We start from the raw sequence: 24,971 nt of genomic DNA on the forward strand, positions 1-24,971 counted from the left end.
CAGGTTGCCCAGAGAGGTGGTGGACACCCTGCCCCTTAGAACATTCAAGATCAGGCTGGACACCTGAGGTAGGTGTTCATTGCAGGGAGTTGGATTAGATGACTTTTTAAGGGTCTCTTCTAACTCAATTCTACAATTCCATAAAACTGAGGGATGTGAACACCTTTTAGTTGACTTTTAACATCCAGACCTGTACGCTTGTGCTGTCCCTGGACAGGGACAAGGGTGTCTGTCTTCATGCCTAAGCTAATAATTACTCAGATGGAAGAGCCTTCGGCCTGGGTGAGACAATCATTAGTCAACGATGAGTCACTTCCACTGGAAAAGGAGCTTCATTTCTGACAGAAAAGTCTTTAGCTATGTATTTGCACCAAAACTTAAAATACGTTTTCTGTTCTTGGCTCCGCTAGTCAAAATGATCAGTTCCACATCACCACATCGCACATCACCAGCTTCGTCCTAGAAGCTGACACACAGGATCCCCTCACTCAACACCACCCCCTAGACAGGCTTTGCTGTGATCCGAAGCCCTGAGCATCAGCACAGATGTCTTGCCGTGCCCCAGTGACACCGCAGCATGCGCTGATGAGGCCTTGTGCTGTCACTGCAGTTGGTAGGCCTTGAGGAGTGCATCAGGTCTACCCTTTGCAGTGCAGCTCCCAAAGGTCAAAAACAAACCGAGCTTTAATTAGCAACATAACCATTACTAAGCATCAGTGACTATGGCCAGATCCTCATCTGGTGTTAATCAGGCTGCGTATGCACAGAAGGCCACCAACAAAGATCCAGCTGCCTTAACAAATTAAACACAAGAACTTTGTTACTGTTTATTGTCACAAGGAATTCTTCATTTCCATATAACAACTGACTAATCATCATTAGTCATGATTATATGCCCTGTGATTGTGTTAACGGTCCCATGCTGGATGGGCTGCCTTTCCCACTTCGTGCTGATGTAAATGTGCTACAGCAGTATTGCTAGTTTCCTACCATGACTAGCATAACCTCAACCACCTTGTGCTCAAATGCAAAGACTACACTTCTTTTTTTTTAAAGCACTGACTCACTGCAGTTTTTGCTTAGTATTAGCAGTCCCGTGGTGCACACACTGCTGACTCAATGTTGATTCACATCGTATTGCTGAGCACATCTCTCTCTGTTCCCTGGAGTTTATTAAGAGGCCAAAATCCAAACATAAATGAATTTGTCATGCTTTTCCAAGATGGCTGGTGGCACCTGACTCTACTCTAGGCTACAAATGTTTTCTCAGCTTTTGCACTATAAATGAGTTCTGAGACACGGATTGATGACTTCATTGGAGAACTGTAATGCAAACCATATTTTACTGTACTTGTCTTTTTTTTCACTTGGTATTTTCTACTACTATGAGCAGAAAAAAAAGCACACTAGAATAAATATCCATTCAGACATTGCCATGATTTTTTTTTTCAGGATACTTATGCTGACTGTTAAAAAAAAAGGTTATTTTAATGCAAATTTTTCACACATGCCAGTTATCCAAGAGAGCTGTCTCTAGTCAAGTTGTAAAAAGCATAAAATAGCAGCTGGCTCAGCAGGAAAAAACTACCCTAAAAATAAATCTCCTGATGTCAGGGGGATTCTCAAAGCAATCAATTGCAGCAGACAGACAGTAGCCATTTAATAGCAAATTTGATTTGTTTGAAAACAAGATGTAGTTCAATTTCTCAATAACACATCTGATGGTCAGGACAACAAGCTGTGCTCTTCCTGCTGCTCTGTGTATCAACATTTTCCTGCTCCACAGCCCGAAAATGGAACCACGTGGCTTTGCCACTCAGAGGGCCAGGCAGCAGAAAGGGGAGTGTGAACTGGACAGTGATAGATTCTTCCCACAAACCTTCCCCCAAATAAACCCAGAGAAGAGAAAAAGCAAATCTGACAGGCAGAGATACACGGTAAGAAAGAAAAACACTGGAGAAGCTGTTCCTTAGATTTAAATGTTGATCTTTTGAGATAGTGTGCTGAGTTGCAATGAAGCAAGATGTCTTATGTAATTGACAAACATCAAGGGAAGCAAGAACTCTACAGATGCTAGTGCTTCCTATTTTCCTTGCTGCAGAAGATAGTAAGAAGCATGCGTGCAGACACAAAAATAAATACAGAAAGTCTGATCTTTCATCACTTGGTTGAGCAGTTGATGCAAGATGAAGTATTTACTGGTAGCACCTGTAGCAATAGTCCTGTGTGTTGCAATGCTGGCACACCTTGAAGGATTTCACCTAGAACATTTCTGCAAGTAAAAAGCCTTCTGTGTTGTGCATTAGTGAAAGAGGTCATTATGCCACAGCATAAATATTTACTAATAGTGTTTTCTACAGGTGTTCATCAATAAATTTCCCTTCAGAGAATGAGCAGACCTCTGGAACAAGAGATCCTGTTTATTACTGTAGAAAGGGATGGTAGTGAATGTTGTCCAGTGCCCTTCCAGAAGCCCTTTCCACCAGTGTCTTAAGTGTGTGCAGAAGACTAAAGCTATTGATGCAATATTGTAAGAAGGAACATTATTTTCCTGATTTCCTGTATTTTCCATGTGACCCACTAAAATCTCAGGGAATCCACAACTGATTGTAAAATCAAAGGATAAGTAGCAAAGGAATTGATGGCTGTATGCAACCTCAGAATTTCTCCACTCTGGCTGCAACTCGATGCAGGCTTCAGTTAAACTATTACTTGGAACTCCGTTCTGCAGAATGTGCCTCACTCAGTACGTAAGGTGGATGGTTTTCAAATAATAAGCAGTTATTCAATATTTTGTTTCTACCTCTTTGGCCTTAGGCTTCCTTTTATAGCTTACTGGCAAGGAAGCTTCATACTGCAGTAAAGAAACCACAGGTTTCAACCAAGAATTTAAAAACAAAATAAAGTTAAGTTTCACACCTGTAGATTGTAAACCATCTTTTCTGACTTGATTCAGCTGGGAAAGAAAAAAAAAAATTAAACCTGTAGTGGGCATTCAAAGATAAGATTTTCAAAGGCACCATTGTAGAAGTAAGTTTTTGGGGAAGTACAGCACATTTCTTTTGATGAGCAACAGATAATTCCCCATAATAAGAAACCATTGTACTTAATAACTGCAATGCAGATTTAACGCTGATTAAAGAAGAGTTCCTCTTCCAACATTAGTAAATCTGTCTGCAGTATAATTGGCATCCCAAATCTTGTGGTAAGCCACAAAAACTATTAAGGCTGGCTAGGAAAGGAAATTGTAGTTTTGACTTATATTGGTTATCTGCTTTTACTGGCTTACATTTCATGCAGGGTTGTATTAGATCAGGATTCCTTGGATCTTTGGGATCTGGGTCCTGCAGTCTGAGAGAATGTAGAAAAAAGCAGGGCAGAAACCAATTGCTACCATGTGGGTTGGCAAAACCTTTGAGATCAAAACGCCAGAATAAGAGAAGGCTCCCTTTTAATATAATTAGGAAGAGAAGACTTTACCAAGCGATGTGGAGGAAGAGTAGGGTGAGATTTAAGAAATTAGACTCAACTCAGCTGCAGTTCATATTTTCTATGGTCTTGAATTAATCACTTGATCTCTCTTTGCCTTAGTTAGCATCTGTAAAAATCCAGTAATCCTTCCCATCCACACTTGCAGACTGGAACTTCTCCAGTCAGGCAACACGTAGGTATGTCTACAAGACAGGCAGAGGCTGCCCCAAGTTTGCTGTACTTGTGCACTGAGTACAAGACCTGGCACGAGAGCCACAAGTGTCATTAGAAGAGTCTTAAACCCACATTATTACATTTCACAGAAACCAGCTTGACAAATAAACATGGGAGCTCACCTCTGCCACCCACTGATGTCAGTGGATCCACCGATCTGTTTCTGTACAGTGTCACAAACTTTTGTTGGCTCTGTGTTGAACTCTAATGAATATAGGGATTAATTGAAGTTAATATTAGTAAGAGTTATACAGCACTGAATGCAGAGAGGTTCAGTGCAGCTGAATTTTAGCTTTTGCTCTCTGTTGGATCTTGAGTAAGCCCTTAGGTTAACTTTCTGCACTTTATACATATAACATAGCAGTTGCAGTTCTTCACTTGCCAGTGGTTTGGAAAAAGTCAGTTAAAACTGTATAACATAACTACAAAATCCTTCAATAAGCTAGCTACTGTATGGATTTCAGATATCACTACTGAAATTCCAAGAATGTTTTCATGCCAAAATAGATTTTTAAATACACAGTGTTTAATGGATACTTTGATTCTATTCTAGATTTAATATCTTAACCACCTTGCCTATGTCTGACACCTGATGGTTTGTACGCATTAGGTGTCAGCAGTAAAGCTGTTTATAGGAGGGCTTTTCTCCTTTGAAGAAGCTGGAGAATGAGAGCCCATATGGTTCAAAAGGCCACTGTGCCTAATGAAGTTTGTGCCCTCCGGAACACAAACAAAACAACTCCATCAATTTGATCTTCATCCTCAAAACCAACATGTGGTTGGTTTTAAAACACTGCCTCCTTCTCAAAAATCAACAAAGGACCTTTCTCAACCAAAAGCATGTTCACCACGATGAACGTGAGCATCTGGCTAAAGCATTAAACGTTTGGAACCTTTGAAAGAATAAGTCACTGATACCTCGTGTTTTCTTGAAGACCTTGGAAAGAAAGACTCTGGGGAACATTTGTTTTCAGGGAAACTCTTGTAATGACAAGAAATTGGTTTGAACACTACAAGAACACTTCTGTATCACTGGAGATGAGAGACAGCAATAATCCATCAAAAATGGCCTGAGCAACAATGCACAAGTGTACGCTGTGAGACAAGGTACAAAAGTGCAAAGACTCTAAGAATCACTGTCTTCAGCCAGCATTAAAATAAGGATGCAAAGAGATGAACAATAACTCAGTCCATATGCCTGCCACACATTTAGTTTAAAGTTACCCTTTTCTTGGCACTTGGTTATCAATATTTGTTTGCATAGCGTTCAATCTCACATCCACAGAGGCTGGTGGGAGCTTGCTATTTCCTTCCATAGCTGTGTGATGAGGCCCCAAATAACTGGTGTTTGTGCTCAAGGCTTTTCAGTGCCAAATATAATGAACACTATTGTTCTTAATACAATTTAATTTGATAATCCAATTTCCCTGACCAATTGAATTGCAATTTTTGCCTCAGTCATTCTTGAATACAAGTCAGCTTTTACCTTGGCGCCTCCTCATTTTTCTCTCTCATTTCTTTCAGTCATGCTACCAAGGGCCTTCTTTGTCTTACAGATGCTGAAAAGCCATTTTGCCTTGGTGTAACAGCAGCCAGCTTGGACCCTGAATGTTACAGAAGGCAATGGATGACAGAAATTAAAGATTTTGGCAACCTCTGTGAACAGCATAAGCATGACTGAAGCAGGTTCCTATAACATTCTCTTCTCCACATTAAACAGTCTGGAAACCATGTCCGAGAGTTTGCAGAGGCATCGATCTTTATAGACTATTTTCACTTAGTTCTTTCAGCTCAGAGTAGCAATGAAGAAGGGATGAACAAGGAAAGGAATGTGTATGATGAAAACCAAGCTACAAACAGTATGTAAGCTATAAGCTGGCTTTTACAGTTTTCTATCACTGATGCTACAGGAGTCGTACAGCAAGTGTTCCCTCACCTAAGTACCTCTTTCCTGATAAGACACGTATGTTCTGGTTTCTTTCCCATATTGGCTTTGCAAAGTGCATTCACCAAGAATCACCCTGTTATCGGGTGATAATCCTCTACCAAGCAGTGTCAAGTGTTTGCTACATGCTCTGAGTCCAGAGCAGTCCTCCTACTAAGAACAGAAAGAATAAATTGGGAAAAAAAAAACAAACAAACACAGTGCCAGCCAAGTGCCAACCAGCAGGATGGAGCCCAAAGCACCATCTTCACTTCTACTTTCCAAGGAAAAACAGAGCTCTGTGGACCAGATACTGGGAGTATCTGGCAATAGCATGAGCAAGATGCCTAATTTCCTCTCTCTTTGTAACATTTCCCTTTGCCTCTTCATATCCACCAGCATGTCAAGTGTAATCCAAACCCAGCTTCTTCACAGCTCTTTTTCCCCCACACAGGCAAAGGGTAATGAGCACATTTCTGTGGCAGCCACACCAGAGGAATCTCTGATTATCCAGAGAAGTTTCTCTACGGACCTTCAGGAATCCTCACCCCAAAATCCCATCACCAGACCAAGCAAGCCCTTCGCGGCCAGTCAAAAACACAACCAGAGAACCCATGATCACCAAGTTGTTATCAAAGCTTTTTGAATCCTGTTACCATCAAGTGAATTTCTCTGCAAGTGAGCATCCCTGAGTCATATACTATCTCTGAACCTTGTTTCAATCTAATTATTATTACTCCTAAAGATAACACTTTGCAAAAGCTCAGTACATAGATCTTCCAGCTGTACATTTTTTTTATTGGGTCCTTAACGTTTGTTTTGAGAACTACCCAGTTCCAACAGCAAACATAAAGATCGGTGTGACCTCTCCTTATCACACAGCCTTTCCTGTGTGGAATTCATTGTGATCTAGACCCTAGTGACTATTGCATCATTTCTGTTTATTTGTAACCTTTGGCACTGTGTAATCTTATCTGCCTGCAGACGGCTGCAGAAGATGTGCAGCAACACAGCCAGCTCTGGCAGTCCTCAAACACTGGAAGGGTCCGGTTAAGAGTGGAGATCAGTCAATGATTAGCAAAGCAAATCTTCAGTCACTGACAGCTACCCAGAAATCAGCTCGCCCTCTCCTCCCTGCAGAGAAAGTCAGGCTTGGCGTTTCTGTACCTTTACTCACCTATCACGATGAGGGTGTAGTTCACATTGGTGCTGCCGAAACCATTGGTGGCTTTGCAAATGTAGGTTCCCGCGTCTTCACTCTCTACCTCTTTGATTTTCAGCCCTTGCTGAAGGATCCGGAACCTCGTCCAGCCACTGTGGATGGTGCGTCCGTCCTTCATCCACATGGTGAGGGGTGGGGGATCACCCTCCACTGGGCACAGGAGCTTGATGGTCCTGCCCAGCCTCACAGACTGACGGTGGATCACCTTATCGGCAATCCTCGGAGGGCCTAAGAAAGAGCAGAGGGAGGTAGAGTTGTTACTGCTTTTGCCATTGATACAGCACTGATTTAAAGGTCAGCCATCAATCAAGGCACTACACTGACTGCCACACAGAGAGGCAGCAAGAAGTGCTCACCAAAAATGTTTTAGAGCTAAAAATGGAGGTGATTATAGAGAGGGACATCAAGAGACATCCAGGTTTGTGGAAAACCTGAAGCTACACCTTCACCATCAGCAGCAGCTCGCACCAATCCACAGCTCTAACACACCAGGAAAGTGCAATCCTCTCTTCTTTTTCCAAAGCAGCCTTCCTACGGCAAGAAGGAGCTCTATACACAAACTGTTCAGCTGTATTTGGTGAAGCAACTGTAGTTGTTTTAAACTTAACACCAATCCTGAAGGCAAAATTAGTAACAGCACCGATACTTAAAACAAAACACTGCCCCCCTCAAAAAGTTATAGCCCTTTCATGTTGCATGTACAGTAATTCCCTTTAATAGTCACCACATGGGCTTTAGCTGAGACACGTACGCCTGCAGTTGTCAGACATACAGCATTCATTGGATAATGCTCCACCAAAGCACAGCACAGCCTGACACGTTAGCGTTGCTTGCAGTCCAAAAGAGGATATATTTATAAATTGCCTTTGCAACCCTGCTGGATTCTCCCAGCTGACAAATGTTTGTTCTTTGTAAAAGGTGATAATTTCATGCAAAACAGAGAGTCCCTGATACACTACAGAGTGAACATGCTGTTTGCCATGTGATAACAGGATGCATCTGGACAGGCCAATATGTAGAAAAAGAAGTGATAAAAACTCCAACGGTAGGAATGGTCCCATAGCTGAATTCAACCTGGAATTTCTTCCCCAGGCTCTGAAAAATTGAAGCAGTCTCTTTTTCCCGCATCTGTCTTTTCATTAATCAGTCCATTGCACAAGCTCCCTGCTCAAACTGCAATAGCAATGCTCTTCCCAGAATACTGTATTAATGGGTGTGATAATAAGTGCCCTGTTCTTGCATAAGGACAAAATGTTTTGCTAAGGATTGCTGATGCTGAGTTGCACCCAAACCCACAAGATGTTTGTGGGATTTGAAGCTGCTCCTTCGTGTTTTGTTTCTGTTTCTAGCCTTTTGCAGGACAGGACTCACTTGGGACAAGCTACAGAGTTCACATTTGCACTTCCTCATGACTAATTCCTATTATTTTTGTATCTGCCAGAATTTTCTCCAGTATGACTAAGGCAGCACGTACAGCCTGGTTCAGGAATGGCTACGGCGCTGCTGTCACAGTTGCTCCCATGAATTTCACAGCTTTGCTGTTGAACAGAAGTGCTGCACAAGCTGAGAAAAGAGTCAGGAATTAGTGTGAAACTCACTAATTAGCTCAATGATGAGCCTGGTTAAAACATTGAGGCTTAGTTTAGACACATGCATTCTGGAGATCTGTTGAAGTCCCAGAAAAAGGATATAGAGAGAGCATTTATTCTGGAAAACTTACTTCCAGGCAAAGATCCCACCATCACAGCACATCTCCTGCAGACACACGTGGAACAGGATATTGGAACTAATGGTACACCAAGGGAATTGACAAAACACCGTGAGAAATCCTGCCTGGTCAGAACTTTCTGAGCACTGTGAGTCACACTGTTGATACTTTTTAGTGTAAGGAAACTCCAAGCAGCTCAGTAGATGGGAAAATAATACTGAGACCCTCTTAATGCTGATCTGACACAAGCCACGTTGCTGAATCTTTTAAAGAAGAGCTCCACCCACCAGGAGGAATTGTGCCTATTGGCTTAAAGAAGTGGAATTCACTCACACCAGATGAGGATCCAGCCCCAAATTCTTCTGAATTACTCAGTATAAAGAAGTACAATTGTCCAAACAATTCCAAAGCTTTGCTGAAATTCTGGGTTGCCCTTTGGAAAGGTTCTTTCTGTTTTAGAGCCCCGCCAAGTCAAGTCGAACTTCAAGAGTAGCTTCATTACAGTCTACTTGCAAGCCAGGAAACTACTCTGTGCATATTCAGATTGCAAATGCAGACCTATAATTAGTGCTGGGAGAAAATGTTTGGTGCGGGGCAAGCAGGGACAGTAGAGAGCGAGCGCCCTCCTCCCCGTAGCTCCTTCAAAACCCCTTTCCTTCCGACATTCAGGTTGACTCCTGATGAATTTTGAGACCTGGAGGAATCAGATAGTTTCCCAGTCACGTCATGTGCCTCGTTGAGGCGGGCTGCACAAGCAGCTCTCCTGACGGCACTGGGGTTGCCTCTGGATCTGTCACATGGTTGGGTCAGCGAAAAGCTTGGTCCTCCTAAATGCCATTTTCCTTTGATTGACCTTTCATTCTGAGGAACTGTTGGATCGCCCTCAGTCACAGGATCTACTCACAGACCTTTGTGACATTTAGTAAAGGGTGTATTTCTCAGAGCCTTTTGGCCTGAAAAGCAAAACACCAGTGGGGTCCTCTGCAACCCTTCCCCCCTCCATCAGCCCCTCTGGTGGTTTTTTTCTTGATATGATTTTTTCTGGATACAGCTGCACGCACTCCTCAATATCATATGGATGCAGGCACAGATGCTAAAATCTCACTTCTGCTTATTGGTGCTGTAAATATTCCTATTTTATTACCCATCATCTTAGTATTAATAACTTTCCACAGAAGCACTATTCTCTCTCTGCAATCAGTGCCTTCTCATGTACCAGAGGCTTCAGAGGCCCTGGCAAGCCAGCGAGAGCCTCTCCTCCCATGGATGTTTACAGCAAAATCAAATGCTGATTTTATCATAGAACAGCTTGAGTTGGAAGGGACCTCAAGGATCATCAGGCTCCAACACCCCAGTCGCAGGCAGGGCTGCCAATCTCCAGATCTAATACTAGACAAGGCTGGCCATTACTGATCTCCGTCTGTCACTGATCTCTGTCTCTCTTTCTAACATACCAGCATCTTCTCAATCTTATTTCACTACTTAGCTGTGCACCCTGCCTTGGGACAGCAACAGGGACAGATAAATGCTTTTCAAGACAGGATACATGTTGGCACATCTCACCGGCAGTGTTTGGAGGGAAGACAGTGCAGAAAGGGACACGTGTTTTGCAGAAAGGCTTCTGCCACATTCCCTAGCACAGCATGACATACCATGGAAATCCCACAGCATCCAGACAGAAACATACTCCCCTTCCACATCTATGCATTAAGCTGCCCAGAACTGCTCGGGCCCTCTGTGATTTCTAGGGCTTCTCTATGGCAGTTCCATCTTCAGTGAAATGAAGTGAGTAAAAGGACAGAGTAAAAAGATGCCATGCACTCCAGTATCTCACATGAACCACTGGTACTGAAGAAAGCTCCCCAACTCGAAGAATCACCCCATAACATCCTGAAGTGTTGCTGATAACTGCCAGCTTTCCCGTGGCACTGATCTGAAGATACCCACAGGCTGCTTCACGTGCAGCTGCCAGCAAACTTAAAGGCTGAGCCCTAGGTGCTGCCAACTCCTCATCCCTTGATGCTGCTGGGTTCTGCCTCATGCTGTAATGCTGACCTAAAAAGCTGATGCAATCACTCCCCAAGCAGCCAGGGTCACAGTTTCAGACTTTCTAGACCTCAGCTTTGTGTTTCAAAACTTGAAATTATTTTGTTAAGACATATTATTAAAATATTTAATGTAGACATCTACCAAAACAGACTTTTTAATGCCAACATACACTATTCTTCTAGACCAATCCCTCTATCCTTACACTTAGCTATCCCCCATGATTCAATTGCCATGTGCCAGGACTCATGAGTAAAGGCACAACACTGGGCCCTTTCAAACACAGCAGGAGAGAGAAGTGCTTGTTGTTCCTGGTTGGAAAGCCTGAATTCCTGCTCCATACGTCCCTCATTTCTTAGCCACTGGGCAGTGCTTCTTGAAATAGACCGGCTTTTGTAAGTGCAGAGAATCTGCAGCCTCTGATGCTCCTGCAGTGAGAGAGACCTTCACACAGTGTTTTTTCCATGGGATGTGGGAGAAGAGCTCAAAGGAAAGGCCTCAGGTAGGTATTCCACCAAAACTGCTGATGCAGGTTTTTGCACACTCCTATAGTTGGGAGAGGAACAGTGGGGAGAGAAAACAAACAACATTCCTTGTTTCTTTCAGCTCTCCATTCTGCAGAGGCAGCTCTCTAAGGTTACTGGGGTGCTGCTGAGAAAAACCCTCTAAGCCACGCCAGGCTGGCAGGGTGCAGCTGACTTCACAGCCTGGGCAAACAGAAGGAGCTGGTGCAATAAATTACACCCGCCCTCAACACAAACCCGCGGGGGCTGGTCTCCTTCATTCCCCTTGTCCTCAACCGTACGGTTTGATGGATTCATTTCTTAATATCTGGGCTGAGGGGGGAAGGGTGGGGTTTGACATCCATGGATATGACTTGGGAAAAAGTGACAGGAATGCAGCTGCCTTCCCCTGTGCCTGGCTGTTATTCTTTCTCCAAATACAAACTAAATATAACTTTGCCCCATACCATTCAAATCATTTTCATTACTAGAAGGGATCATGCCTGGAGTTCCAAGGGCCAGGGTGCAATCAGGCTTAAAATATAATTTAAACAATCCAGACCCTACATTTTCCACCAAGTTATTTTCCTGCCTTTAGTTTCCCCATCTGCAAATGCATAGGAGCACACTCAGAAAGAAAGCAACAGTCCCAACCAGATGCCAAGTTTTCTGTTCAAGATCATATAAGCCCAGTCAAACATTAACAAGGAAATGCTGTGATCACCTCGTTTGTTTTAAATATTTCTGCCCGTGTACATGCAGACAAGTGTGCAGATTTATTTGCCTCATTTACGAATACAAGCAACTGGAATCTCCATTCTGTTCCATTATATAAAAGACAGATCCTACACCTGTCTTACTGAACAGCTGGGCAATTTTCAATTTATATCCGGCAATTCTGCTCTCTACTATCCTATACCATGGAAAAGCCCCACTTGCTGCTGTGTTGCTGACACTACTTTTCAAGCATTCCTGCTCTTGTCCCCAGTGCTTGGAAGAGCTGGTCATTGCCACATCCTAGCAAAGGGGTTATGTAAAACTTAAAAAGGCTCCCTGCTTTTTTTTTCCAGGAAGCAGCAAAAACAATTTCTAGAAGTGTATTTAAGACACAACAGTGGAATAGGCTGGAGCTTCCTGTCCACATTTCTCACAGTCAAAAACACACACACATGTAATTATATTTTCCTGGACTGCACTGCAAAGTTCGCGCACTCGTTCAACTCATACATGTAGTAAACATGATTTATAGCTCTGTGTGAAAAACCTCCAGATATATGGTGTTTTGATAGTGACTCGAACCTAACACTATAATTTAGTAACACCTAGCAGTGAAAGCTAAATGATTTCCCACTCCACATTCCTAACTTTCCATGAACCCCTTTTACTGCTAACCTGGGGAGGAGATACTGCTTCTACAATTGTTTGGACTTAGCCTTGTTATTCCTTGAACTAAACTGCACACTGACTTCAAGCTTCACATATGGTGAACACACCAGCACTGACCCACATCCTAAGAGACCGTTTGCCATGATACAGTTCAAAGTGAACTTTATTAACACATTAAACATAATTACAAAGAGGAAATTCCAAGGAAGGTCAACCAGCCCGGACAGTTTCTTGGAATGGAAAGTAATTTATAATATCCACATACTGTATTGTAAAGTTTATAAAGAAGTTAAATAAGTTTTAAGAGCCCCATGGGTTAAGTATATTTTATTATTTAATACCAAACACATTCACTTTCCATGAAGATAAGATTTCTTTTGAAGTGCTGTGTTAGCGAATTAGCAAAGTCTTTTACCACAAAGCACCCAAAACAACTCATCAATGCATGCAAGGAATTAACATCATAGACCACGGTGCCACAAACAATGTGTGTCCTACACAAAGAATACAGCAAAACACAGAAATCTTCCACTATGACAATGAGGTGAAGGAGTTGGACAAGGGCCACTAACCAAACCACTTGTTCAGTGTGAGCCCAATCTCTTAAACCATTTGACGCAACATTTGGCCTTCATTATACTCATCACTGCCAAACTTTGTCCTCCAAAGTCCTCATTGCAAGGGAGGCTCACAGCAGAAACAATTTCTGTCGCCTCTTCCATGTTTCAGAATTAACATGGATGGTTGGAAAGACTCATCTCAAAGTCAAGTTTTAAACTTGACTTGGTTAATTTGAGGAATCCACTGGACTGCAAATCTCTGCTTGGAGTAGGAGTTTACCCCATTCTGTAATAGTTCTTTGCAACGTCAACACAAGGTGTAAGCACTCCTTGCACTCTTCGCACATTATAATTACCTTTATTTGCATTGGCAGTCAAGTTGTAACCTTGGGTTGAAGGCTCACTATGCTGAGGGCAGGACAAACACCTACCAAAAAGCAAGTCCCACAGGGAAGGGTTTACAAGCAATGATGGCAAAATCTTAATTAACACTATTATGTGTTTCTCAAAGGTCCATGCACAGTCTCTGCTCATAGGGAAGAGACATGGAGAGTAGAACTGATAAAAATGCTTTTTGATGGAGACATGAGGGGGTTGGACTAGGTGATGTCCAGAGATCCCTTCCAATCTTTGCAGTTCTGTTGATTCAGTGGTTTTGTGAAAGCTTTGCTTGCATGCAACATTAACTATTGGCATAAGCAATTTACAGGAATGGTGAACTCAATAACTTTCCATATTTTTGAAACAAGTCTGCTTTTCCGAAAGGTATGCAGTAGCCAAGCAAAGAAGGGGTCATCATAGGGGTAACTGGGCCACATGCTTTGGTATGTGACATAAAGAGATCAGATTAGATGAGCCAATGGGTCCTTCTTGGCCTGAAACCATAGGCGCCCACAGACAAAAACAATGCTTATCAAAAGCAATCAAAAGATTAAAGAAAAAAACAACAGCATCTCTGCAGAACAAAGGCTCCTAGAGAGGAACAGAAAAACACCACAAGTATTTGCTGATCAGCCATGATGAATGGTCAATCTTAGCTTTGGAAATAATCTCATGAGCAAGTTGTAAGCCTGAGCTGTGCAGCTGAGCCCAACACGACAGAGGAAACAGCTCTGCAGATATGTTTTATGTCAAGTAAAGCAGCCTATTTTCTCTTTCTTCCCTACCTCTGTGTTAGGAGCTGCTTTTCTGAGAAAATTGATATTTATTGATAGCACAAGAAGTGCTTGCCATGTTTTATATGAGTAATAACCAGTCCCTTGAGTGAAGGCTGCCAGTAAATTTTTTACTCTAGATGTTCCAAATATGAGAAAAAAATAGAATATTTGGGAACATGTTCCATTTAATTAAGTGCTCTGCATACACATTTCACCAAGATTTAATAAAATAGTTATTGTATGTTAAACAATTGGCACTTGATTATTGCACAGATTTATTACAGTTCAACAGCAGTAGATGAGATACGTATCTCTTACATGGTTTTTAAATCCTTTGAGCATATGTTTTCAATAATCAGTTGGTATTTATTTAACATGAAATTACCATTTTATTAAATTAAATATGCATAGGTGACATTCAATTTCAAGTTCTGCAGACTATTTTTTCAGCAGCAAAAAATAGTAACTGTATCCCTCAGGTTTTGAGGTAGCAAATGCAAAGGAGAGTTAGGATTACTTCAAATTACTTTTGAAGAAACAGTCTTTGCATGTTAGAAGGTTTCTCTTCTAGTGCGGAAGAAAATATCTTATTTATTGTTTCTTAAGTGCTGCCAGTAGATTTCATCTGGCCAAAAAGGGAGCACTAATATTTTTATTCTGAGGCTGAAATTCTACTGACAGTGCACTCCAGGTATACAGCACAATGGATAACCAGAAAACTTTCTGTAGAAAAGAGATAAGTGTGACAAAGGTGCATTGGCACTCATTCCCAAGTAAATTGCCTTCTTCATTCCCATTCAAGAAGGCAAGCCTATCCGAATAATGACATTCCCAATTAGCCTTTTCTAAAAAATCCAAGTCATTACAACATGTTTTCATGGTTCTGAAATGAAAATGCTTTTTTTAACCTCCTGTCTCTAGGCAAGAGGCACTGCCTGATGCTGGAAGAAAGCTAGAAGTCATCTAGCCTGACTGAAGCATCAGGACCCATAGCCAGGCGAAAATCCTGCCCAATAGCTCTAACCTGCTCTCCCCAAAGCCAGCCCAAACTGCCAGTGCCTCCATCACAAATTCCTGCCAGCACAAAGCATTTGTTTGCTCACCGTACTCTCTGGGAAACAACCCAGTCAGGCAGCCCTATGTTAGCTTGCGGGGTTAAGCAACGCCAAATTTAACAGAATTGCTATTTCACTCCTCTCTTCCAACTATGAAAATCCTGCTTCGTGAGCCCACTGCATTTCCCAGCCAAATCACCCACCATCTCCAAGATTTTTAGCAAAACAATCCAGAGATTCTGCAAATCTCAGTTCACATATTTTGCAGCAATATTCCCCCTTTAAATCACCACTTGCAATCATGTTCAAGGCTTTAAGGAGAGGCATGTACTTCTGAGCCAGTCTGCTCAATTTTTGTCCCCTTCTTTGTCCCTCTGTTGACATGTAGTCCCCCTGTCCCTCAACCTTTTTATTTGAATGCTCCTAGAAAAAGGGATGCCAAGGTTCATGTTCAGCGACACAACTTCCCCTTCAGCCTTGGTAGTCAATATTTAACCCAGTCTAAGCACAGTTTAAGGTTTAATAAGTAATTAGCCATTTCCCTTATAGACAGATGCTTATGCGAGAGCTGTACAAGCAGGAAATTGTAAGTGTCATTGTTTATGTCTGCAGGGAAACAGAAACCACGATGGCTGACTCCGTGCCATATTCGGGAATGATGTGAGCACAGATCTGTAAATAGCAGATCCACAGCAGCGAGTCTTCAGCCACACATCAACACAGGGATCTTCTTCATTTGCATCCAGAAATTTGGTTTTCCTCAAAATATCCTTAAAATAATAATAATAATATCCTTTAAAGAACAAGATCACAGAAGAGTTGATACTCTTCCACCCATTGCTGGTATTAATGGCCACTCCCTACTGACAAGGCAGAAAATGTGTTAAAAGGGCATTGAGGGCATGGATTAAAAAGTAAAAAAAAGGTCTTGAATGCTCATTCTTGAATAGAAGACATTGCCAAAATGTTCATACACCTCTTGCTGTCAGAACATCAGTGCCAGTGCCCTACATGGTGAGGCTGCTCTCTGTCCTCAGTTTGCTCTACTCTTGTCACTGGGGGTTTCTAAGTTTGCTCACCACAAAAACGCTGTAACAGATGTTTGCTGGTGACCACAAAGAGATAAACACCGTGGTATTTAAGAACTGAAGTTATTTTCGGAAGCTTCTCTGAAACAGAGAGCACTTCTAGCTGGATGGCCATAGAGCAGACTTAATACTGGAATGTTCTGCAGAAAAGCTTTTCCATCAGAAAATGACTTTCTTTTTGTCAAAAGCAGAGATTCTGTCCAGATTTCTCTTTCAATACTTGCCTTTTAATTATGACAAATCTTTCACTTCAGAATTTTGATGAATAACGATGCAAAACAAGTGAATAGAAAAGCCTGAATTTTGAAAGCGTATAAATTAAGGAACAGTGATCTTTTTTAAATGCACAGCTACATTACTGAAATATCAAAACGCATGAATTAATAAGCACGGATGTGTATGTATTCAGATTTTATGTGTATATATATACACACACACACACATATAAGAAAAAGGGAACAAAAAAATCCTCATTTTGCTCCAGAAGAAAAATGCAAACCAAAGCTGACAATCCACCTGCCTCTGAGCCAACAGCAATTCACATTTCTGACTGCAACCATCCACAGTTGCTCTACCGAAGTCTTCTGTCCACCCTATGTGTGGTGGAAGTGCTCAGAGCTATCCTTCCCTCTACAGATTGAACTCTTGTTATCAGGCCCTACCTTAAGCACACCCTTGGAGCAGGAGTCTGCTTTAAATTGAATTTCTTTGTCATTCCCACCAATTATACTTTGGTTCAAGTCACAGAGCTGTAGTTGAGCACGCAGACTGAATTGCTTTTGTATTAAATTAAAATGCAAGTTATCCTCCAGTTCAAATGGGCACATAGGACCAGCCATGGGCTATTTTGAAGTGAACACCCACCTGAAATGTGAGCATCAGGTCCTCAGCATCAAATGCTTTACTATACAGATCCAATCAACTTATCAATCCTCAGCACTTGCTAATGCAGATACAGAAAGAAATTGCTAGTTGGGTGCCTGGTAAAACAAAAGCAGAAGCTGTGCTCTTGGATTTCCATTAACAAGAGCTTGGTCTACACGAGCAGACTGGAGCTAATCCAGAATAAACTCCCCAGATGCCTATAGTGTGAACATCACCTCCTCAGCACCAAATATTTCATTTTCAAGATCTACTCCTGCTGTGCTATTCCATAGCCTAACTTTGACATGTCTGTACATCTCTTCCAGGAGGGGAAAATATTTAAAAGCAATTTAAAAGAAAGTGTTCACATAGGTTGATTCAGTGAAAACATACATTATACTCGAGCAATGCCAAGTCTTACACATATGAAAATAAGGAAACCATCAATGAATTCTTATAGCATTCACATCTGGTTCCTGCTCCCCAGACACTGAGGCACGCACTACCTGATGCAAAATTCTGGTACTGGCAGAAGCAGAGCTTCTTAGAGAATGAAGCATTCACTCCTATAGAATAATATACTGTCAGGTATACAGCTGACAGTCAACAGCCCCAAGTTCAGATTATACCCAAAGGAAAGTAGATAATGGATCAACCCCGGTTTGGTGCCACAGCACAATATTAAAACACGTGCTGACGCCTGTGAAGTCCATGCACAAGCAACTTTATAGAATCATAGGGTAACAAGAATCATTTGAGTTGGAAGATACCCTTAAAGGTCAACTAGTCCAACCCCCCTGCAATGAACAGGGACACCTACAGTTCCATCAGGTGCTGCTCAGAGCCCTATCCAGCCTTAAGTGTCTCCAAGAACGAGGAATCAACCACCTCTCTGGGCAGTTCCCAGTGCTTCATTATTCTTGTTGTAAAAAACTTCTTCCTTATAGTCAGTCTAAATTTCCTCTCTTACAGTTTGAAATGATTTCTCCTTGTCCTGTCACAACAGACCCTGCTAAAGAGTCTGTACCCTTCTTTCTACAAGCCCCCCTTAGATACTCTCAGGTATACTTAAAGCCTTCTCTTCTTCAGGCTGAAGAGCTCCAGCTCTCTCAGCCTGTCCACAAAGCAGGGGTGTTCCATCCCTTGGATCATTTTTGTGGCCCTCCTCTGGATGCTGTCCAACAGGCCCATGTCTCTCCTGTACTGAGGACTCCACATCTGGATGCAGTAGTTCAGGTGAGTTCTCACCAGCACAGTGCAGAAGGGCAGGATCACCTCCCTTGACCTCTGGCCACACTTCTTCTGATGCAACCCAATATATGATTGGCTTTCTGGACTGTGAAGGCACACCGCTATCTTATGTCCAGCTTGCCATCAACCAGTATACCCAACTCTTTTTCTTGCTGTTAAAACTCAAGTTATCTTTGTCAAAGTCATTACTTATAGCTAGGATGCCAGATGATTTTCTGGACAGTCCCAGGGCAGCTCAGATTTGAATATCAATGCATTTCATCTGGTGTGTCTGAAGTTCTTGTTCACTCCTTGCTGCTCAAAAACTGCTTCACTTCATCTAAAGGAGAATGCTTTCCCTCTGCTCCTATTGCACAGCAATGTGGAGCATCTCAGGATAAGCACTATTACCAAAACAGCACGTAATAGTGGGGATATTATGCCTAAACCAAAATGCAAAAAACAAACATTTGAATTAAAAATTTAAAATTAAAATTCCTCAAACTACCCAATGGTTTTGGAAATATTTCTCCTTTGCTGAAGATCCCACATCTATGTAAATCTACATAATCAGAAACTCGGTGCTAATTACTGTGTCATGCATAGCTAAAGTACAAACACTACCTTGGTAGTGCAGCGTAATTCAAACTACAGCTCCTGAGCATGCAGGATTTTTGTCAGCATCAATTGCTCTGTAATATCAGATGATGTCATCCCACCGGTGGGCTGCACGCTGGCACGTACCGTTGGCTCTGTCAGGTAGATAGGGCTACCCTGGAATATCAATCAGTGAGCTCTCCTATTACCTCACAGTCTGGTAATGCACAGTCCCTGCTGCCCTCTTGCATGTGTGCATGGAGGGGAGACACTTGGAGAGGCCAGCAGCTATCTAGTGAATCTGTGCATGGAGAAATACTGTCTTGACACTACCCCACATCACGCATGTGTGCGTAACCAACATGCAATCTCAACAGCTGTCAGCAGGAATTCCTGGCTGCAGACTGAAGCGTGGCCATAGATCAGCTCCTTGTAGCACAAAGTCCCCATTCGGGGGAAGATTTCTGACTTTCTCTGCAGAAATACAAGTTTCTACTGTTGTGACAACTTGAACTTATTCTTAGAGAGGACACATCACTCCTATGCTGCATGCTGGCATCTCTCAGTAAGGAGGCAGGAGGTCACAGCCTATACTCAAACAGCACAGGACCCCTTCCCATTACCTGTGGTGGACAAATCGACACTTCCCTAATCACCTGCTAATCCTTTAATCTTTATTGCATGTAAACTCCAACCTTTTCCCAACGGCAGCGCTGTGATAATTGCCAATCTGATTATAGTGAAACCCCATTGGAAGACTCAGTGATAAAAGATGGATATGTGCAAAATCGATTTGCTGTATCGAACAGTGCCACAACTGCCTTCAAATACCGACAAATGAAAGGTTGTTTAAAATGGTTTTTATCTAATAACTGATTTGACTATGTGACAAAAGGCAAAATTCACTTCTGAACGGAGAACAAAGACATCGTTTTACATACATAAGAGGATCAGTTTATGACTAAGGAAGAAAAGGCAATGTAAGAAATTTCATCATCATAGCCAATATTAAAAGACCGGGAGGGCAACATACAAGAGACCAAACCAGATGCACTTGGGCTCAAAACATCCATGCAGGAGCTCAGAGCCATGGGTCTCACCTTTGCTTCCAGATGTCACAGGAAGAGCAATGCAAAAGTGACATCTAATATTCATCATGATAAAAAGCAGTTAATCATTGGTAAGGCTGAGCAAAATGTGCTGAATTTTGATCTGAGATAAAACTAAGCCCCAGTAGTAGAGGTGGCAGGTTTGGTCCACTGGGAACAGCCTGAGCTCCATAATTGCAGAATGTGGTGGTTCTTAGCCTTTAAAAACAATGGAAATATGAACGAAAACAAAACATCTGGGCAGGAGTTTATCCTCACATCACTTTTCTATGGTAGGCAGAAGTAAAGCCAAAGCCCCGTCACGTAATCCACCAAAACATACAGAAAAATATTAAGTAAAATGCAAGCAGAGGCCAAACTAACTCCTGTGTTTCATCCATTGAAGGGAATTTGCCAGCATTCAGAATTTCCTTGCTTTTATCTTGTGATATGAGGTGCTTGTTTCTCAATGTCTCTTTCGTGAGGGCATAATCCCAATGGAGAACCTCTGTTTATTTGAACAGGAGAGGGAATCTGTGACCTTTATGATTATGAAGAACCACTAAATGCTTTCAAAACAGTAAGCAAATAAATGAAATCCAATTTGTTGTAACGTTTATGATATTTAAGCTGCAGCACTGGCTTTGCGGGGTTTGACCGAGGAGTGCTGAACACGCAGGATTAGTAACGTGAGCGTTTCCCACGGCTGTGTCCCGTGCAATTTATCTAAGAGCCTTTATGACATGCATTAACAAAAAGCTACACTAGCTGCGGGATCCAATAGCTATAGGATCTAATATACCTTACACTCTATTCACTATATAGGAGATTATAAGCAGGTGCCTCTCCTAGGGAAACTGGTATATAACAAACAACAGGAAGCTGGCTCATATCTCCAGATGTTTGACATTATGGGAAGAGGAGAGAAAGCGAGACATCAGGGTCAGTAAAACCATGCTGCTACTCTTGCAGCACCTACAGTCCAGGAGGGACTTCAGTAGCTCAGTTCTGCCACTGATAAAAGTTTTACAAGACCTCTGCTCTGAAATCAAAGGTCTGTTTACTTAGCCTTTGCTTGCTGGGCTTTAGTATAGTGCAGGGAAGATCAAAGCTGAGACCTCGTTTAATATGTCCAAGTACACAACCAGCAAGTCTGTTTATGTTGGATTCTTACACACTGAGTGTGCTGCTGTCTGTCAACACTTCAGGCTCATTTTTGGCAGGGAGAGAAATATTCAAAAAGGCCCCACAGATTTTGGTCCTATTGAAACAGAAGTGAGAGTCTGAACAGGGAGCTCTGAGGTCAAAAGTGAACTCCTTGCAGGAAGAAAGGAGGAGACCCATGATCTATGCTGCGATGCTGCATCACTAAATGCATCTACAATCTGCATCAAGAACTGCAAAAGAAAATTCTGGTTCTGCATTGTTTGGATCTCACCTGTTTTTACTGCTCACACACAATGCAATCAAGGCACCTGGTTTGGCAGGTGTAAGGGATGACATCCTTTGCGATCGTGCACAGAAAGGGGTGCAAGAACCATCAGCAAAGCACCTTCCTGCAGTCTCCAGTGATGGCTATCAACTCATACTGCACTGTTCCAACGTTTGCAATAACAGGCCATTTACTCACCATTTCTATTCTCTCTTTCAATCCAGCTACCACAGAGCACTAGTTTTGTACTTGCAGACAAATTTCCCTGCACCTATAGAGCAACACTTTCATCCATTTCTGTACGTTTGTTTCTGGTGCATTCATCTCTCTAATTTTCAGCAAAGGCTGCAGCCATGCCATGGCCTTAGTCCCAGGCACGGTGGTGGTGGGACACAGCAACTGTACAATCACTCTCTTCTACACAGCTTTCCATTTTCACAGTCTGTAAGAACTTACCACTCACATCAACTCCTTCCCAAACAGACTGCATTATATCCATGCTTTGAGATCCTTAGCTGGTGGATCCCACGGTGGCACTCCTGGAGCAGAAATGGAGCTGTCTGATCCAAACTAGACCAATCTATCACTGGGAAAGAAACCTCACAAGTGAGGACCATACCAATGATTACTACAGCTATAACCAGAAAGGAACCACCAACACAGTTCAACCAACCACATATGTACCCCGTTCTCACCCTCTAGTGTACTGATCGGTTTTAAGTGTGTTTTAGGTAAAATTGCTTCAATCTTAAATCTTCATCTGAACCTACATCGCTTTCAATGGGTCCCTTCATAGCTTGCTTTCTTTTGCTGGTGGGAGCAGCTCACACATGACTGAGTGATAAAGCAGTACCTGCTTCTTCTTCACTTGGTTTTACAGAGGAAAAAAAAACATTACCATGAGAAAACAAACAAAAAAACAATCCTATAAAGGAATGCGTAGAGACAACCACAAAAATTGTAAGCTGGAAGTTCTTCCTCTCACCATCCTATCAACAGAACTGACCCCTAAAAAACGGAAAAGTAGCAGGAAAAACAAGCTAACAGATAAGACAGTCCCATAGGTCTTTGAATCAAGCCAAATGGTAATGGTCACACGGGTACTGAAGAGTCTTCAGCCACCCAAAGGGATATCTCCTACTTGCGGTGGTGCAGATTGTGGGCACCTTACAATGAATGGGGAAAAGATGGATACCTAGAAGTATACACAGGTGTCTTTTAGATCAGTCAGAATCTTCCCAGCCTGTCAAAGGGATTTTTCCCTAAGAGGACAGCACAGACCACTTTGTTCCACCACACTGCACCGCCTGTTGTCAAAATCTTCACCTACACCCCTAAGCTTCTGCCTCCCCCACCTTCTGGCTCCGATATCCAATCCCTTCATACACTTGTAGACAGTTATTGTCCCCTCAGGTGTCACTTAGCCAAGCTATACATACATTTACAAGCAGCTCTTTTAATCTTCTCACATAAATCAGTTCCTCCAGTTGTCTGATCTGATCATCCAGGCCTGTCTCTCTCTGTCTGGACGAAAACCTTGCCTGTCTCCCTGACATCTCGTGGATGTTGAGCTGTCAGCTCAAGCTCAGAGCTCTTAATCTTTCTCCCCCTCCCCACCTCCTTTCTTAATTGCTGCGTACACTGTGACTGTATTGCTGCTGGATTTTCCTTGGCTTTTCCTCTGGCTGCCCAAACCCCAACACGTGCCACCATCTTGCTGTAGCTCATTGATAGACCCTGGCCCTGGCTCTCCACCCACTCACTCACTGTCTGCATCCATGATACTGTCACATTTCAGCAAGCCTTGACGAAGCACAGTTCTTGCCTCAGCTATACTCATGTTTTCTAGGCCCCACTTTGGCCACATCTGCTTCTCTTGGCAACCCTGTCAATGGCAGGGATGCTGGAACTCAAGGATCTTGAAGCTCTCTTCAAGCTAAGTCATTCTATGATTCTCTTCATTTTGAGCTTTCCCTTTCAAATGGCTGATACTTTGCTTCACTGCGAAGACCCCTAGAATCTTAAAGGTTGGAAAAGACCTCTAAGATCAACTAGTCCAACCATCAACTCACCATGCCCAATAAAACACATCCCTCAGTGCCACATCTACATATTTCTTGAAAACCTCCAGAGACAGTGACTTCACCACCTGCTTTCAATAGCACCTCTTCTCTGTCAAAGCTCCAGCTTTGTCCAACTGACCTAGAAGTCCAGGCTGTCACCTTCCATTGGCTTTTTTTTTTTGTCTTCAAACAACATCACTGGTGTTTTATGTCAAGCTGTCTGCCCCATGTGAGAGCATCTTCTCTGCACTTATACTGCATCCTTTTTACAACTCCCTGAAAGGAGGTTGTGGCGAGAGGGGGATCAACCTCTTTCTCAGACAACAGTAATAGAACAAGAGATAATAGCCTCAAATTGCACCTCAGTGGCCTTTTCCAACCTTAGTGATTCTATCTTCCTTTACTTCATGCCCCTGGCAGCTTTTTGGGCACAGCCTGTTTGTCGTGCCAGTCAACAGCTCTCAGCAGGGTGAAGGCTCTGAACACAACAGTGACGCACATAAATCACAGTAATCACCATAGCTTCACTAGCACCTCTCCACTGATTATCCTCACTTCTACAACCTCAGCATTACAGTATAATTGCATTTTAACAAGCTTCATTAGCACATCGCCTTAGTCAAGCTTAGCGCAGCCCAAGCATCCAAGGAAACCTCATGGTGCTTCTTTTCTGCTCAATATAATTTTCAAGGCTTCTGTAACCTGATTTGTTAGGAATAACCTCAGGGCTGCAAAGCTTTTCTTCTGCCATCCAGCAATTAAGGAATAATTTGTCACAGAGCAAGTCGAGCTGCAGGGCAGGGAAACCCTGTGCAATACAATGAAGCTATGTAAACCTCAGCCCTCAGTGCAGGAACAAAGTGAGCATCCTTCCCCTCCTCCCTCGTTAGGGAGAGAAATGCCTGGATGCACCCTGCCAATGTTAGCCTGCGATGGTTCTTATGTGCTTCTTCAAACACTGAAGAAAGCTGAACTGAAAGATTCCAAATCATAATGTTGAAACTCCATTGTCTGTTTTTAAACAAAAGCTACACTGAGAAATGTTAGTTTCTTAATAAGAAAAAAAATAAGCACTGCTAAGTGATGTTGCCTTGGACTGACCTAATTTGTGCACACTGCCATCCACAATAACATGAGGTGCCCTGGCTGTATGGTGTATGTGCCATAGGATTGAGGACATGCTCCTGCACAGTGAATCCCAATCAGGGCCACGCAGCAAACAAACAATCACTGAGTGGCTCAGCAAGTGTGCATGTAGCCATGGGCAGATACACACACGTACAGACTGACATCAGAAAAAAAGAAAGAATGGACAGCTCAAATTTTGGTAGAGCTCAGTATTT

At 42.5% G+C, this 24,971-nt stretch overlaps 1 protein-coding gene across 1 annotated transcript in view; it reads right to left on the reverse strand.

Moving 5' to 3' along the window:
• The window catches only part of FGFRL1 (fibroblast growth factor receptor like 1), a 170,225-nt gene that overhangs the window by 82,137 nt on the left and 63,117 nt on the right, over positions 1-24,971 (reverse strand). The window contains exon 3 of the mRNA XM_031588241.2: positions 6,807-7,079. Within this exon, the coding sequence (XP_031444101.2) occupies positions 6,807-7,079 (273 nt within the window). The remainder of the gene's footprint in view (positions 1-6,806; positions 7,080-24,971) is intronic.

Source organism: Phasianus colchicus, chromosome 4 (assembly GCF_987193195.1).
Source record: "Phasianus colchicus chromosome 4, bPhaCol1.hap1.1, whole genome shotgun sequence".
In the NCBI taxonomy this organism is placed as follows: domain Eukaryota; kingdom Metazoa; phylum Chordata; class Aves; order Galliformes; family Phasianidae; genus Phasianus; species Phasianus colchicus.